The sequence below is a fragment of the Carlito syrichta genome, unplaced genomic scaffold, assembly GCF_000164805.1.
Source record: "Carlito syrichta isolate Samal-C Ts95f unplaced genomic scaffold, Tarsius_syrichta-2.0.1 Scaffold316228, whole genome shotgun sequence".
In the NCBI taxonomy this organism is placed as follows: Eukaryota; Metazoa; Chordata; class Mammalia; order Primates; family Tarsiidae; genus Carlito; species Carlito syrichta.
This window is the reverse complement of record NW_007260324.1, coordinates 105,127-121,020: the sequence shown is the minus strand read 5'-3', so window position 1 is coordinate 121,020 and position 15,894 is coordinate 105,127. Positions and strand designations below refer to the sequence as shown.

At 50.4% G+C, this 15,894-nt stretch overlaps 3 protein-coding genes across 4 annotated transcripts in view; 1 reads left to right on the top strand and 2 right to left on the bottom strand.

Annotated features, from left to right (window-relative positions):
* Positions 1-1,119, bottom strand: part of GLTPD2 (glycolipid transfer protein domain containing 2) — a 1,475-nt gene extending 356 nt beyond the window's left edge. The window contains exons 1-4 of the mRNA XM_008073971.1: positions 967-1,119; positions 797-858; positions 357-523; positions 1-260 (exon numbers count right to left, since the gene is read on the bottom strand). The exon at positions 1-260 is cut by the window's left edge and continues 356 nt beyond it. Coding sequence (XP_008072162.1) covers positions 1-260; positions 357-523; positions 797-858; positions 967-1,072 — 595 coding nt within the window. The 5' untranslated portion in view covers positions 1,073-1,119. The remainder of the gene's footprint in view (positions 261-356; positions 524-796; positions 859-966) is intronic.
* A 2,331-nt stretch (positions 1,120-3,450) lies between these two features.
* VMO1 (vitelline membrane outer layer 1 homolog) lies at positions 3,451-4,519 on the top strand. 2 transcript variants are annotated; one of them, XM_008073969.1, is made up of 3 exons: positions 3,451-3,642; positions 3,747-3,862; positions 4,176-4,519. In XM_008073969.1, exons 1-3 carry the CDS (start codon positions 3,451-3,453, stop codon positions 4,432-4,434), a joined length of 567 nt encoding a protein of 188 aa, XP_008072160.1. In that variant the 3' UTR covers positions 4,435-4,519. The 2 variants fall into 2 exon arrangements, with proteins under 2 accessions (XP_008072160.1, XP_008072159.1); XM_008073968.1 differs by having other exon boundaries at positions 4,137-4,519.
* A 3,169-nt stretch (positions 4,520-7,688) lies between these two features.
* Positions 7,689-15,691, bottom strand: TM4SF5 (transmembrane 4 L six family member 5). The gene is made up of 5 exons (XM_008073967.1): positions 15,490-15,691; positions 9,096-9,176; positions 8,221-8,357; positions 7,821-8,004; positions 7,689-7,744 (listed from the first exon to the last, which is right to left on the bottom strand). Exons 1-5 carry the CDS (start codon positions 15,664-15,666, stop codon positions 7,730-7,732), a joined length of 594 nt encoding a protein of 197 aa, XP_008072158.1. The 5' UTR covers positions 15,667-15,691; the 3' UTR covers positions 7,689-7,729.
* Between the last annotated feature and the right edge of the window lie 203 nt (positions 15,692-15,894).

Genomic DNA, 15,894 nt, shown 5'->3' with positions numbered 1-15,894 from the left:
CCCCGTGGAGGCAGAGCTGGGACCAGCGCAGCGCGCGGTGCAGCAGGAGCAGCGTGCGTGAGCCCGAGGAGCGGGCCAAGTCCGGAGGGGCGGCGCCGGGCGGCTCCAGCAGTCCCGCCCGCCGTTCCCACGCCGCCATGGCCGCCAGCGACGTGTAGTGCCCCGCGTCCGCGCCGTGCACCCGAGCCTCGAGGGCTGTCACCTTGGTGGAGGCCTCGCTAGTGGCGAAGGCGAAGATGGAGCCGAGCGGAGTCAGGAGCCTGTGTGTTGGATGGTGGGGTGGGGAAGACGGTTTGAGAGCGGCCGACGGAACCACAAAGAGGCGGGGACTGGGTTGGGAGAGGGAGACCGCTCACTTGACTAGTTCCCCCCATCCTGCCAGGTACTGCGATAGCTCCACATCCCCCTCGGGATTCAGACTGGCGCGGAACGGCCTCATCATGCGGCCCAGCAGGCCCCGAGGTCCCAGACACAGAGGCTCTTCCCGCTCCGGGGCTTCCGGGGGTGGCGAACCTTGCCGGGCCTGCAGGTTAGACAGGAAGGAAGGGGGCAGGAGAAGAGCCCCTAGCCTGCTGGGCCTTCTTAGCAAGCAGCCCGGTTAGGCTCTGAAGACGTTGTTCCTAAGTTCTAACTGGTGTCCCTCTTGCTGTACTCTCAGGTGCTGCGGAGAGAGGAGAGGCAGAGGCGGACCCGCCCTTCGCTAGATTCTCGGCCTGGCTCCACTTCCCCTGTTCAGGGTTCCACCTGACGCTCCCAGGTCCAGCGCGGCATTCCTCCCCCCCCCGCGCGCACTTACCTGGAAGGGCGTAGGCGCCTCCTGAATGCAGGCCTGTGCCGATCCGCAGCCTGAGAAGGCGCCTGGCGAGAGGCGAAGCGGAACGGTGAGGGCTCTAGAAGGGAGTTTGAGTCGCGAAGGACTGGACTCCTGGGTTCCTTTCAGAGCAGGAGAGGGAAGGGGCTACTCACCTAGTCTCCAAGCACTGAGATAAAGAAGCAGCAATGCGAAGATAGCGAAAGGAACTGAGCGGCGGAACCAGTGCCTCTGGGCCGGGGGCCGCACTGCGACCCCCATGGTTGCTGCTGGGACCACCGCCCCCTCACCAACCCCTAGCCAGTCCGTATCCCTCCGCCTCCTGGAGGGGAGAGAAGCCCGCGGCGCCCTGAGGCGCAAAGGATTAATAATTAACCTACTTAAGGCCCCTTCCCCTGTGCCCTTTGCCCTGGCCTGTGTGTGAGAGACCGGAGGAAGGGAATTTGGGGGGTTCGGTGGTAATGGCGGATCTTTGTATTTCCTTTCCCCTACGGCCAGCCGGGTATTGGGAAGAGGGGCAGGGGTCAGAACCAGCTCTCCTGCTGAGCAGTGGCTTGTGCCTTAAATTAACTCTGGGCTTGAGTTCTCTCATTGTTAGTTAAGGTTAATAATAGGTACTTTGCAAGTCCCGTATGAAGATTAAATGACAGTGTGTGTGAAAACACTGTAAATGAAAAAGCTGACCACAATTGCCCTATAAATCTTATTTTCTAAATTCAAGCTCTGGGGGGGCCTCTGAGATCCAGGGAACGCCCACTTCTAAATTATCATATCCCCAGGGGACTTTGTCTTGATCTGGATACATGACCTCTCAATCATATACTTTACTTTATCCTTTTACATTTTTGTGATTTAATTTTGAAAACCCCAGATCGGCTTCCCAATCATTCATCACATGAAGCTTTATTAACTACTTCCGCATGCCAGGCCCTGTACTAGGCTTTGAGGATACAAAAGTGCCTTCACAGTTCAAGGTCCACTGGGGGAGAATTTATCCTTTGTGAATGTGAGCTTTGATGAAGACGAGATTTGTTTTTCTTGATTGCACACAGGACTTGGAATATTGCTTGAGTCAAAACACTATAGCTTAAGAAAAAAGTATTGAATAAACAAAGGAACATATATGAGGGATAGGTAAATCAGAGGCAGTGGCCTCTAACAAATTTAGCCAGTTTAATTTCTGTATTTTGTTTTGCAAATTAGGAGTCCACCTGTTGGTCATGGGACGAAAGGTATTCCAGGAAAGGATACAAGACGCTGAAAGCAATTGAAGAAACAGTGTCATCTGTTCTTAGTCCCATGCCCTTACACTTCTCAGAATTGTTCCTGTCTCTCTTTGTGTGTGTGTGTGTGTGTGTGTGTGTGTGTATATATATATATATATATTTTTTTTTTTTTTTTAATTGGAGTCTCACTCCGTCACCCAGACTGGAGTGCAGTGGCCGCTCCCGGCCACCGCAGCCTCGACCTGCTGGGCTCCAGCGATCCTTCCGCCTCAACTTTCCAAGTAGCCGGAATTACAGGCATGTGCTACCACACCTGGCTAATTTTTGATTTATTGTAGAGATGAGGTCTCGCCAAGTTGCCCAGGCGGATCTCAAACCCGCAGGCTCAGGCAATCCACTCACCCCGGCCTCCCAAAGCGCGGGATTACAGGCTGAGCCACCGAGCCTGGCTTCTGTGTATATTTTATTCTGGACTGGGGAGAGGTATCCCAGATTCTCAAGGGGCAAGGGCCCCAGTCTCTAAGAAGATCCTTCCTGCTGGCTTACACTTGTAATCCCAGCACTTTGGAAGGCTGCAGCAGGAGGATTGCTTGAACTCAGGAATTCGAGACTAACCTGAACAACACAGTGAGACTTCCTCTCTACAAGAAAATCACAAAAATGAGCTGGGCCTGGTGGCACACGCCTGTAGTCCCAGCTACTTATGAGGCTGAGGCAGAAAGATTGCCTGAGTCCAGGAGGTTGAGGCTGCGGTGAGCAGCGATGTGCCACAGCACTCAATCCTGGGCTAAGAGTGGGACCTCAACTCTAGAAAACAAATAAACAAACAACCCCCCCAAAACCCACCACCAACAAAGAACACCCTTTCTAGCTCCTACAGTTCATGGGTTCTCGCTCTAACCTCATTCTGATGCCGTCTCATACCCTAGAGACCCCTGGTTGCCTCTGATCAATCCTCTCCCTTGTGGCATTCCCATGAAATCACCTCCATCCCTGGCCCTGATCTCAGGTTACATGCTGGAATGTTTCCTGGCTTTCTGGCTATTAACTCAAGCAAGTCGCTTGTCATTTCTGAGCCCCAGTTCCCTTATCTTCAAAATAGGAAGGGTAATTCTCACCTCCTAAAAATTGTGAGGATTAAATAAAATACATCTGCAGAGCACTAACCACAATTTGAGCCTATAGTAAACGTTCAGTAGGTGGTGGTTATTTCAGTTCATCTACTCACTGCCCCTCCTCCCCTCGAGCTGGGAGCCTCTGCTTTTCGGAACAGGAAATCGAGTCTGCAGTGTTCCAGGAGCGGATTAGTTTCGGGTGTCTCTTAATCCCAGAGTCCTTTCGCAATCGGAGCTCCCCTAGCGGCCAATCTGATAAAAAACCTGCTTAGCCAACCTAGTTCACAGACCCTGAAAGATGGAGCTCCGAGCGGGAGCCAGGCTGCTGCGGATTCTGCTGCTGTGGGCGACGTGCTGCAGACGCGCGCAGGGAGACTGTCCGAGAGGCTACACGTCGGTCATCGACGTGTCCAACGGGGGGTCCTGGGGCGACTGGACCTGGCCTGAAATGTGTCCTGAGGGATTCTTTGCCGGCGGGTTCTCGCTGAAGGTGGGGGCTCAGGCCTGGGTCCTGGAGGGGATTGAGGTGCGCGGGACGGCCGAGCCAAGAACCGCAGTCCGTTAACTCGTCCTAGCTCCTCCTCTCCTGCCCAGGTGGAGCCCTCCCGAGGCATTCCTGGCGACGACACGGCTCTGAACGGGATCCGGCTGCACTGCACACGCGGGCAAGCAGGACTCAACACGCATGTGGTGGAGTCCCAGGCTGGAAGGTGGGAGACTGGGGTCAACGCCCCCCTAGGGAGAGGGCATGTCCCTTATCCTCGGTTACCTACGCCCCTCCTAATAGGCAGGCTCCTTGAGGGCGCAGGTTAGACCTGGGGGGTGAGTGGACGACCTTCCCTCCGCATCTTGGTGAAGGTCGGGTGGCTAGACCCAACCCACTGGGGTCCTGTGGCACTTAGCTTGTAAAGTCCCAAGGGCTGGTTGGTCTGGAGGTGGGTAGGGGGCGCCCGCAGAGCCAGCGCCCCTCCCCTTCCCTTACAGGTGGGGTGCGTGGAGTGAGCCGCTGTGGTGTCCCGACAGCAGCTTCCTAGTGGCTTTCTCGCTTCGCGTGGAGGCGCCTGTGACTGTCAGTGACAACACGGCAGCCAACAATGTGCGCTTCCGCTGCTCGGACAGCGCAGAACTGGAAGGGCCTGGGCTGAGCTGGGGAGACTTTGGAGATTGGAGCGATCGATGCCCCAAAGGCATGTGCGGCCTGCAGACCAAGATCCAGGAACCTAAAGGCCTCCGCGATGACACCGCGCTGAACGACGTGCGCTTTTTCTGCTGCTGCAGTTGACACCGCCGCATCCCGGAGGCTAGCCCCACCTCCCCGTCCCGGAGGTTAGTCCCACCTCCTGCTATTAAAGCTTCTCTGTCTTGGCTTTGGTCTCGACTGTTTTAGGGACAGGAAGCTGCATCTCCTTTTCTCTCCTAATTGAGCATTGGGCTAGGCCTTCATTCAGGTTTGGTCTCAGGGATCCACGGCAGACTGATGAAAGTTACTGACCCACGGACCAGAAAAACGCACGGTAAACATAATTTTTCAGACAAACGAAGGAAGTCTCTGGCTGTCTGAGGGAATCTGCAGACACTTTGCCCCCATTAAGAGCCCAAGTTATCTCCTTTCTGAACCATTGGTGACCTCGGATTAAGAAAATTCTACCAAATTAGGAGCTTGTAGGGCGACACACTCAATGACAGCATGACCACACCTTAGATATGGCCGCAAGCAGGGATTGGAGGCTGGGTAGGGGTCCTGGGAGTGGCCAATCTGGGAGGTCCCCTTCCCCTTAGGCTCTGGCCTGGTCATGCAGGTCATGCTGAGGCCATGGACAAAGTGTTTTCTGTGCCTGCTGACCACATCTTGCTGCTGTATATAGTGAATATTCTCATGCACCCTTCTTTGTGGCAGTTGGCTCCCTGGGCTGGTTCAAACCAGAACTGGCATGCCTGGATCAATGTCCATAAGCTTTGGTTACCTTTAGTTCACCTTTAGTTCATTATAACACTAAAAATCCATCCCTAGAGAGAATTCACAGTCATTTTGTGCACATGCTATGTGTGTATGAGCACCTTCTCACTTTGTGCTTACGCACTAGAAATCCTACCCTTTTCATGTTTAACCCTGCACTCTGCCCTATGTAGAATGCTGTAGAACCTATGTGCCGCTGAGGCAAGAGGATTGCCTGAGTCCATGGGTTCGAGACCAGCCTGGGCAACATGGTGAGACCTCCTCTCCACAAATCAAAAAATTAGCTGAGTGTGGTGGCACACACCTTTGGTTCCAGCTACTTTGCAGGCTGAGGCAGAAGGATCGCCTAAGCCCAGCAGGTTGAGACTGTGGTGGCCTTGAGCATGCCACTGCACTCCAGCCTTGACAACAGAGTGAGACTCCTATTCAAAAAAAAAAAAGAACCTGTGTGCCCGTTAAAATCAGGAGTGATTTTTTCCTGTCCACTGATGCTCCTGGACCATCTTCCCTGTAAGTAAGCAGCCAAATAAAGCCCATGTCTGGCATACCTCATCAAGGGTACCTGCAAAATCAACATTTGTATACCTAACCCTGAATTGTACCCCGCATCTTTATAATAAAAAAGAAAAAAAAAAAAAGAAGCCCATGTCTGGTCTGTTGTTTCCAGATTACTTACTTGGCCTCTTGGTTCCTTCCCATTTGGGGTCTTTGGGAATTTGGCACTACAGAGGTAACAAGGCTACAGCTGCTTTAAGCTTTCGTTTTCTTTTTCCTTTTTTTGAGTCAGAGTTTCACTCTGTTGCCCAGGCTGGAGTGCAGTGGCATGCTCACGGTCACCACAACCTGGACCTGCTGAACTCAGGTGATTCTTCTGCCTCAGCCTTCCAAGTAGCTGGAACAACAGATGCATGCCACCACGCCCAGCTGTTCAGGCTGGTCTTGAACCTCTGAGCTCAGGTAATCCTCTCGTCTCTGCCTCCCGGAGTGCTGGGATTACAGGTGAAGCCTTCATTTTCTAGAGCTCAAGAGGCTAAAGTGTCTTTTTCATAGTTTCCATTATTTTCTCCTACAAAACCCAAACAATATCTATACTAAGTATTTTATTTTATTTTTTTTTATTTTTTTGAGTTGGAGTCTCACTCTGTCGCCCAGACTGGAGTGCAGTGGCCGCTCCCGGCCACCGCAGCCTCGACCTGCTGGGCTCCGGCGATCCTTCCGCCTCAGCCTTCCAAGTAGCCGGAACTACAGGCGCGCGCTACCACGCCCGGCTAATTTTTGATTTATTGTAGAGATGAGGGCTTGCCAAGTTGCCCAGGCGGGTCTCGAAACCACGGGCTCAGGCAGTCCACTCACCTCAGCCTCCCAAAGGCACGGGATTACAGGCTGAGCCACCAAGCCCGGCACTAAGTATTTTAAATACTGATTCCTGGTTAGAACCTTTGTCCTTGCTGTTCTCTCTGCTGGCAATCCCTCAGGTATCCTGATGGCTATCACACCTCCATCAGTCAATATCTATCCCATTACCAACGACTTTTTATTTTATTTTTAGAGACAAGGTCTCTTTGTTGTCCAGGCTGGAGTGCAGTGGCATGATCGTAACTCATTGCAGCCTCAAAGAAGGCCTTAAGAGAACCTTGCATTGGTGGGGTGTGATGGCTCATGCCTGTAATCCCAGCACTTTGGGAAGTGGAGGTGAGAGGATTGTCTGAGCTCAGGGGTTTGAGACTTGCCTGGACAACTTGGTGAGACTTTGTCTCTACAATAAATCAAAAAATTAGCCGGGCATGGTGGCTCGTGCCTGTGGTTCCAGCTACTTGGAAGGCTGAGGCAGAAGAATGGCCTGAGCCTAGCAGGTAGAAGCTGTGGTGGCCATGAGTGTGCCGCTGCAACCCAGCTTGGGCAACACAGTGAGACTCTGACCCCTCCCCCCCAGAATGAGATCCTTGCACCTCAGCCTGCCAATGCACTGGTATTACAGGCCTGGGGCACTGTGCCCAGCCCTACCAACGTTTTTGTTGTTGTTTGTTTGTTTTGAGTGGAGGTCTCACTCTGTCACCCAGGCTAGAGTGCAGTTGCACCATCAAGGCCCACTGCAGCCTCGACCTCCTGGGCTCAGGTGATCCTTCTGCCTCAGCCTTCTGAGTAGCTGGGACTATAGGAGTGCACAACCAAGCCCAACTAATTTTTTGAGACAAAGTCTCTCTATGTTGCTAGGCTAGTCCCTGAACTCCTGGGCTCAAGCAATCCTGCCTCAGCCTCACAAAGTGAGACAGCTTACCTGGCCTCAACATATTTTTAGAAAATGCTTATTACCAATTGAAATAATCCTTTGCCTTAAAAACAATTGTCCATCTTCCACTCCAGAACTTGTCTGTCTTGTTTATCACTGTATTTCCCACGTAACCTAATAGTTCAATATCTGTTTAAAAAAAAAAAAAAGTGGAGTGCAGGGGTCCCAAGCCCTTGTCTGTCTCAGGGCTCTTGCACTCTCTTCCTTGCATAGGGCACAATCTGAGACAGGGAAGAGAGCTCAAAGCAGTTTATTCCAGCGAGCTAGGGTGGGCCAGGTGTGAGTCCAGGTCCAGAAGTGAGCAGGTATAACAGCGAGGTCGACGGAGCCTCAGTGAGTGGCATCCTATGGAAAAGAGAAAGTAAAGATGCAGCCAGGAGCAAGTAGGGTCCCTCTACCACTCCACCCCATGCCATCCCACCTCTTTTTTCCTGCAATCGCCACAGAAGACACCAAGGGTGGCGTTCACCAGCTGTATTCCACACAGCACAATCTCCAGGCACGAGGCGGCTACCAGCAGGGAGAAAAGTGTCACATTCCACGTGACCACGTGAGGCGGTTCCTCACACAAATCCCATTGAGTGTGGTTGAGCAAGTAGGTGCCTCTGTGGGTGGGGTAAGGTCACAGGAGAGGAGGTAGTGAGGCCTGAGGCCCCATACCCCACCCTGTACACACATCAAAGGGAATTTGCCCAGGACTTGGTAGGCCTACTTGGAGGGAGCTCTTCGAAGCCGAGTCCCACCCAGATTTCCCAGCCCACGTGGGAAGAGAGGTGGGAAGAGGTAGATAATGGGGGATGCAAACACAGGCTAGACCTTACAAGGTGTCTTCGAAGTGGTAGCCCCACTCGCTGTTCCTCAAGCATTTGGGGCCGATTCGGAGCCCGGCTCCCGACACTGAGAGGCAGTAGATGGCACCAAGCACCCCGAACGCCGAGGAGAAGACCGAGCGCAGCATCTGGATGCGGTGGGGAGGGTGAAGAGAGTAGGGTCGCAACCTCCCCACTCATGGATCCCCTGCGCCTGGCCCACCCCCACATCACCACGCTCTTCTCGAGTCAGGTTTAAAATACATTTCCCGTCAAACTCCGGGCTTGAGTTAGGCTAACCCTAAGAGCCAGCGGCCACGGGCGTTCATGGATGTTGTAGTCCCCTCTGGCCTGACTCATGGAGACCTCAAATTTGCGGGTGCAAGGAAGGGGTGAGGTGGACTGGGACTCTGCAGAGGAGTTCTTGTAGCTAGGAATTAGGTAGAGTGCCGTGGTTCTGCAGGATGGATTCAGGGACCGAGTCCTGAATTTCTTCTCTCCCTCTCTCTTTTTTTTTTCTGCGTCGGGGTCTCATTCTGTCGCCCAGGCTGGAGTACAGTGGTACAATTATGGCTCACTCAGCCTCGACCTCCTGGGCTCAGATGATCCTTACTCCTCAGCCTCTCAAGTAACTGGGTCTATAGGCATGTGCCACCATGTCTGGCTGCTTTTTAAAAATTTGTTTCTCTCTCTCCCACCCTCTTTTTCTTTCCTTCTTTCGTTCTTCATTACTGCCTTTCTTTTCTTTCTGAGGCAAGGTCTTGCCATGTTGACCAGACTGGTCTTGAACTCCTGGGCTCGAGTGATCCTTCCGTTTCTCAAAGAGCTGGGATTACAGGTGTGAGCTACTGTGTCCGCCCCAAATTCCTTCTTAATGTGGGTCTTACCCTGCAGCGATTTCCACAGCAGCCTGTACCACAACAGCCCTTTCCCCCTGCCCGAACAGCTGCAATGCCTGGACACAGTACCTGTGGGACAAGAAAGAGTCAGTGTGACAGTGCCTCACTGCCCCCCCCATCCTCAAGGCCTTACTTGCTTCGTGCTTACCTCCTATGGGAGGTTACCTGTGATGTCCTCAGCCCTTTGGACTATAGGAAGACTTTATCTCTACCTCTCCTGGAGGGCTGTTGGGCTTTACCATAATTTATCATTATTTATGTACCTACTTTATCTCTGTCCAGATTGTGGCTTCCTAGAGGGTAGAGCCCAATATCATTATATTCTCCATAAATCTTGGGTGCCCAACTGAATAGAATTCAGGCAGACTGGGTTTAAGGCCAACCCTGTACTACTTCACACACTGTGAATCGATTCAACTCTCTGGGGTCTCAAGACCTACCTCACAGGGCTATTTTCAGGACTTTTTTTTTTTTTTTGGGTTGGATTCTTACTCTGTCGCCCAGGCTGGAGTGCAGTGGCATGCTTACGGCCACCACAGTCTTAACCTGATGGGCTCAGGTGATCCTTCCGCCTCAGCTTTCCAAGTAGCTGGAACTACAGGCATGAGCCATCATGCCTGGTGAATTTTTTTGTTTATTGTAGAGACAAGGTCTCGTCAAGTTGCCCAGGCTGGTATCAGACCCCTGGACTCAGGCATATTCTCAGGATTTAATGAGATAATAAGATATGTCAAGATTGGCTCAAAGTAAGTGCTCAATAACTATACATTTATTTGGCAGCAGGAAGGGATAGTGGTATTGGAATGTCTGATGAATTGGGATCATTTGGAATTATAATAGAGTATGGGAGAGTATGGGATTCTCTGATGTCGAGTGTAGGATTTCCCAAGATTCAGTCTGTGGTAATTTTTTTCTCCCTGTGGCCTTCCTCACAAAGACGATCCCTTCCCAGGCAATCAGTTGTTCCCTCCATCAATAGTCACCTCCAAAATGGGTGATGCCTCTAGATCCAAATCTATTGCTGAAAGATATGTTCACTTAAATGTTTTGGTTTTAGCTTAAATCTGGCCAGATTCATACTGAACTCACAATATTCCCCCAAATTCATCTTCCTTTGACTTTCTTGTCTTTTTCAGTGGAAAAAAAAAAATCATCCTCCAGGTTAGCTAGGTTGGAAAACTTTAGTCCTGCACCCAGCCAAACCTCAGGTTTTTTCGACTTTTAAAAAAATGACTCCTAAATCTGTCAGTTTGAGATTTTTCCTTCGCTATATTCGATCCCTAATCACCTTCCATGATGATGATTTTCTCGCCTCCCTACTAGATTCCTACAGCTCTTGCCCCATGCCACCCCACACATCGCCCTACATGCCACCACAAGATTAGGCATCGCTTTCAACTGGTCTTTTCTCTGTTCAAACCCTTTAGGGGGTCTTCACAGAGTAACACATCAACACTGAACGCTCACAAGCCATTTGAGGCTCCTCAGTCTAAGGCTCCAGCCTTATCTTTTTTGTTGTTTTTGTACCAGTCCAGGTTCTTTGCCCACTTCTCATCTCTGGAATTCCACAGCCATCTTGATCTTTGCTCCCCTTATCTGGCACACACCATACCGTAGCATTTTGTTCTTCTCCAGGGAAGGGGCTGAGAGTTTTAGTTACCATCCACAGTCACCTCAGAGAAGCACCTGCTGAGTTGACCTAACTTTCCACTGAACACTTTCCCCTCTTCCTGTCTCATCACAGGCCCAGGGCCAGTGCTGACCCCTTTCTTACTCTCTTTGGTTAGGTCACTTATTGGGAGCCTCCTGAATCCAAACACACCTACAATTGCCTTTTGGACTTAGTCATTTTTTTTTTTTTTTTGAGTTGGAGTCTCACTCATTCGCCCAGGCTGGAGTGCAGTGGCACACTCACGGCCACCGCAGCCTCTACCTGCTGAGCTCAGGAGATCCTTCTGTCTCAGTCTTCCAAGTATCTGGAACTACAGGTGTGTGCCACCATACCTGGCTTACTTTTTGATTTGTTGTAGAGACAAAGTTTCACCAAGTTGCCCAGACTGGTTCAGGCCATCCTCTCTCCTTGGCCTCCCGAATTGCTGGGATTGCAAGCTTGAGCCACTGTGCCTGGCAGATTTAGCAATTTTGAATGAACTACCTGTTTGAGATTTTTACTCTTTTGGCTAAAGTATTTGCTTCTCTTTGTGGTCTGAGCTCCTCTGTCTTGCCATCTCATTGTTTTGTTTTGTTTTTTTTGAGTTGGAGTCTCTCTCTGTCACCCAGACTGGAGTGCAGTGGCCACTCTCGGTCACTGCAGCCTCCACCTGCTGGGCTCCGGCGATCCTTCTGCCTCAGTCTTCCAAGTAGCTGGAACTACAGGCGCGTGCTACCACGCCCGGCTAATTTTTTTATTTATTGTAGAGATGAGGTCTCACTAAGTTGCCCAGGCAGTTCTCGAACCCCTGGGCTCAGGCAATCCACTCACCTCAGCCTCCCAAAGCGTGGGATTATAGGCTGAGCCACCGAGCCCAGGGCTATCTCATTGTTTTAATAAAAAGGGAAGGGCTATTGTAAATGCAGGAGGAAACAGTTTAAAGCTTGAATCTGCTCACTTTTCTCCATCTCTGTGGCCACTGGCCTAGGCCAAGCCATTCTCATCCTTCCTGGACAGCTGCAGTGACCTCAGTCTGGTCTGTCTGTATCTACTGCTGGCCTCCTACTACTCATTCTCCATACGGTAGCCTGAAGGGTCTTCTTCAATCCAATGGGGTGTGAAGCAACCAGAACTCTCATGCTGTGCTGATGGGATAAAATTGGTACAAGAGCTACAAAAAAGTGGCAATGTCTATTAACACTGAATATTTGCATACCTTAAGAATCAGCAATTTTAGTCCTAAGTGTATGAGGGGGGACCCCCAAAATGGAATTTGTTTATAAAAAGTTGTATATTTATTCTTACATGCTTAAACTTCAGTCACCTTCAAAGTACTCCCCGCTTGATGCACATACCTATTGAGATGCTTTTTCCACTGCTCAAAACAGTGTTTGAACTTGTCAAACCTTTTAGTGCTTCTGCCATTTTTTGTTTCAGCTTTTCCACATTAGCAAAATGTTTCCCTTTGAGGACTTTTTTCATCCAGGAAAACAAACAAACAAAAAAAGTCGCTGGGAGTGAGAGCAGGTGAATAGGGAGGGTGGGGCATGGTAGTCACACCGTTTTTGGTCAAAAACTGTTGAACACTCAGTATGGTGTGGGCAGGTATGCTCGTAAATCACCCATCACGAAATGGGCAAATGCATTAAAAGAAAGAATCTCAAAAAAAAAAATTAACTGAGGCTGAATGCAGCCTCTCACAATGCTAACTGGTATGCTGATGCTGATGGGTTCCTAGAACACTTACCTAACAGAGGAACCCTGTACTATATGGGGCCTGCCCTCCAAAATATAATTCTGTTTTTTTTTTTTTTTTGGGGGGGGAGTCCCTTCTTGTATATCAGAAATGCACACATATATTTTACCTATAGACATCTACAGAAATGTTTATTGCAGCATTATTTGCAAAAAATCAAAACAGGGAGCTATCTAAATGTCCTTCAACAGTAGAATGTTTAAGTAAATTGAAGTATATTCACACAACAAAATGTGTAAGAAATTAAAAAAAAAAACCCTACTGCTACACCTAATGGTATGGATGACTTTCACAAACATAATACTGAGCTAAAGAAGCCAGATACAAAAGAGCACAGATGGCATAATTCCAGTTATATAAGGTAGCAAATAGGCAAAACTAGTCTCTGGAGTTGGAAGACAGATTAGTGACCAGGCTCCGTGGCTCAGCCTGTAATCCTAGCACTTTGGGAGACCAAGGCGAGTGGATTGCCTGAGCCTGCAGGTTCGAGACCAGCCCAGGCAAATTGGCAAGACCTCATCTCTACAATAAATAAAAAACTAGCTGGGCATGGTAACGTGTGACTATAGTTCTGGCTACTCGGAAGGCTGAGGTGGAAGGATTACCAGAGCCCAGCAGGTCGACGCTGGGGTGGCCATGAGCATGCCACTGCACTCCAGCCTGGGCGACGGAGTGAGACTCCAATTCAAGAGAAGACAGAGTAGTAATTACCCTCGTGGTGAGGGGTAGTGTGTGGTAAGAGGCATGTCTGAGATTCTGGTAATGATGTGTTTCTTGATCTGGGCTCAAGGTACATGGGTGTGTTCTCTTTGTAAAAATTCATTGAGCTGTATGCTAAGGATCCGGGCACTTGTCTGCATAACTTAAGTAAAAAGTTAAAAAAAAATTTTTTTTAAAGTCCTTCAATAGTTTTCTGTTTTACTTATAATGATAGTTAAAATTATCCCTGTGCCTTTTAAGGGTGTAGACGGCCTAGTCTCTGCCCTCCTCAGACCCCATCTTTTTTTTTTTTTTAGTTGGAGTCTCACTCTGTTGCCCAGACTGGAGTGCAGTGGCCGCTCCCGGGCTGCTGGGAACCTGCTGGGCTCCGGCGATCCTTCCGCCTCAGCCTTCCAAGTAGCTGGAACTACAGGCACGGCTACCATGCCAGGCTAATTTTTTGATTTATTGTAGAGATGAGGTCTCGCTGCCCAGGCGGGTCTCGAACCCGCAGGCTCAGGCAATCCACTCACCTCAGCCTCCCAAAGGAGCAGGATTACAGGCTGAGCCACCGAGCCTGGCTAGACTTCATCTTATTAAACCTCAGTTGTATGAGCCCCCTGTCTGATCCTCAGAAGTGTGGAGTCTGTTCTCACCTTAGGCATTGTACTTGCCTGTCCCTTGGTCAGCAATACTCACACCTTCTTTTTGTCATTTGGGTCTCATTTCGGACATTACCTACTTCATTGAGGCCCGCCCTGAAAATGCTATAAAAAGTGACCCCCACCTTGCCTGGGAGCTGTTTATGACAGCACTCTGCTTTATTTTCTGATGGTACCTACTTCTATCTGAAATCATCTACTTGTTTATTTACTTCAGCCATCCAGTGATATCAATTGAGTGCCTGTGAAGTGCAAGGTACCAGTCTATACACTGGACACAGAGCTGCCGATAAAACAGGCAGTCCTTGCTTACGTGGCATTTACAGTCCTGCTTCCTTTATACCAGTTGCCTCGCTAATGGGAGCACAAGTTTCAGGGAGAGCAGGGACCTTATCTGTATCCCCGTGGCATAGGGTGGTGCTTCTTGAGAGTGACTCTGGGCACAGAGATGAGAGGAAAGAAGCTGTGAATGAGTATATTAGAAGGGCAACCTCGGAGATCTCTTCTGAAGTGGGCTGGTTAGATTGGGCAGAAGAGTGTGAGGAGATGGGGATGGTTAGGCCAGGGAAGGGAAGCAGTGTGACACTGGATAAGTGTGTAGTCCTGAGGAAAAAAATGTGACATCTCAGAGAGAGTAGAGTTCAAGGGATGGAGTAGAGTGGAGAAGCCATGAATCCATGCAGAAGGAAGGAGTCAGAAAAAAGATGCCAGGGGTAAGAGGGAATTGTTGGTTAAAGTAGAGGTGTCTTCTTTTAGCTATTAGAGGTGTGACTGGTGAAAGGGATGAAGGTGAGATCTTTCCTGGAGAATGCCCTTAATCAACCATCCTGAGAAGTGGGGAACTGTGCCGGGAAGATCTTTTGTCTGTATTGCATGATGATATTAACTATTAACAGGTTGACCATCCAGAAGTTTCCCTAGATGGGTAGGGAGTTGGAGGATGGGAGTCAGTGAGCCTGGGAACTCACTGTCTCCTCTTCCTCTACTTCTCCTGACAGAGCTTAGTCTTCAGGAAGAATTGGGGGCCCCTTGTCTTCCATGCTTACCCAGTTCGGAGTCTGTCCTTAGTATCCAGCACAAAGTGGGCATCTAGAAATGTGGGCTGAGTGAATGGGTGTGGAGGTGGGGGAGGATGCCAGTGAGCTAATAGGTAAAGTGACTGATCCATGATGTCACTCACTGACTCCAGAGGTTTTCACTGTAGTCCACCCTCCATGCCTCTTACAATCCTTCCCCGATAACATAACCTGAAACCAGCTGCTCCTGCCTCAACCCTTGTAGTGAGGTATTCCCAGCATCTGCTCAACAGTGGGGGCAGGGAGGGACAGGTAGGAAATGCTCCTTACCCTGTCAGGAATCTCTTTAGAGTAGTGAGGCTTCCTTCCTTCCTGTTACCCTCAGATGTTCAGCCTAGGACCCTGTGGCTCCTCCAGAACCATCGACAGAGTGCTCAGCATGTAGGGGGAGGACTGGGTGTGCTCCTAGTTCCCACCAAGCCATTGCCATCCCCTCTCAGGCAGCCATCTTTTTCCTTCTCTCCCTCTTCCTCCTGTTCAGAACCCCTTAGAGTGGTGCCCAGGCCCCTGGTCTGGGCTCCCTCGCCAGCCTTCTCACCATCAGGCCCCCGCCGATGAAGCCAGCCATGAGCCAGACTTGCAAGCTGAGATGGTTAACGTTGGTCCAGGTGGTCTTCCCATTAGGTACCAGCAGGAGCGCGTTGGCCACGATGCAGATCAGGGAGAGGGGTATGAGGGAGAGCCCCACGCAGCGGGCACACTTTCCTGTGCACATGGTGAGGCGTTGAGAAGGGCAGGTGAGTGAAAGTGAGCCAGAGGTTCTCAGGTCCAGAGGAAAACAAGCCTGGAGCCGGGAGCAAAGGTCAGAGAAGAGGTGTGGCAGAAACTGGCAGAATCAGAATGATAAGGGAGAAAGGCCCAGGAGGCAGGCAATGGGGAAGAGGAGGTAGAGGGACTGCAGACTGTGAAGTGGAAGAGAGGATGTGGTGGTGGACGAGGTGGA

Coding starts and splice junctions, on each gene's coding strand:
- VMO1 (XM_008073968.1), top strand. CDS start 3,451: ATGGAGCTCCGAGCGGGAGCCAGGCTGCTGCGGATTCTGCTGCTGTGG. Junction 3,643..3,746: donor CCGGCGGGTTCTCGCTGAAG/GTGGGGGCTCAG, acceptor TCTCCTGCCCAG/GTGGAGCCCTCCCGAGGCAT. Junction 3,863..4,136: donor GTGGAGTCCCAGGCTGGAAG/GTGGGAGACTGG, acceptor CTTCCCTTACAG/GTGGGGTGCGTGGAGTGAGC.
- TM4SF5 (XM_008073967.1), bottom strand. CDS start 15,666: ATGTGCACAGGAAAGTGTGCCCGCTGCGTGGGGCTCTCCCTCATACCC. Junction 9,177..15,489: donor TCATCGGCGGGGGCCTGATG/GTGAGAAGGCTG, acceptor CTTGTCCCACAG/GTACTGTGTCCAGGCATTGC. Junction 8,358..9,095: donor GCTGTGGAAATCGCTGCAGG/GTAAGACCCACA, acceptor CACCGCATCCAG/ATGCTGCGCTCGGTCTTCTC.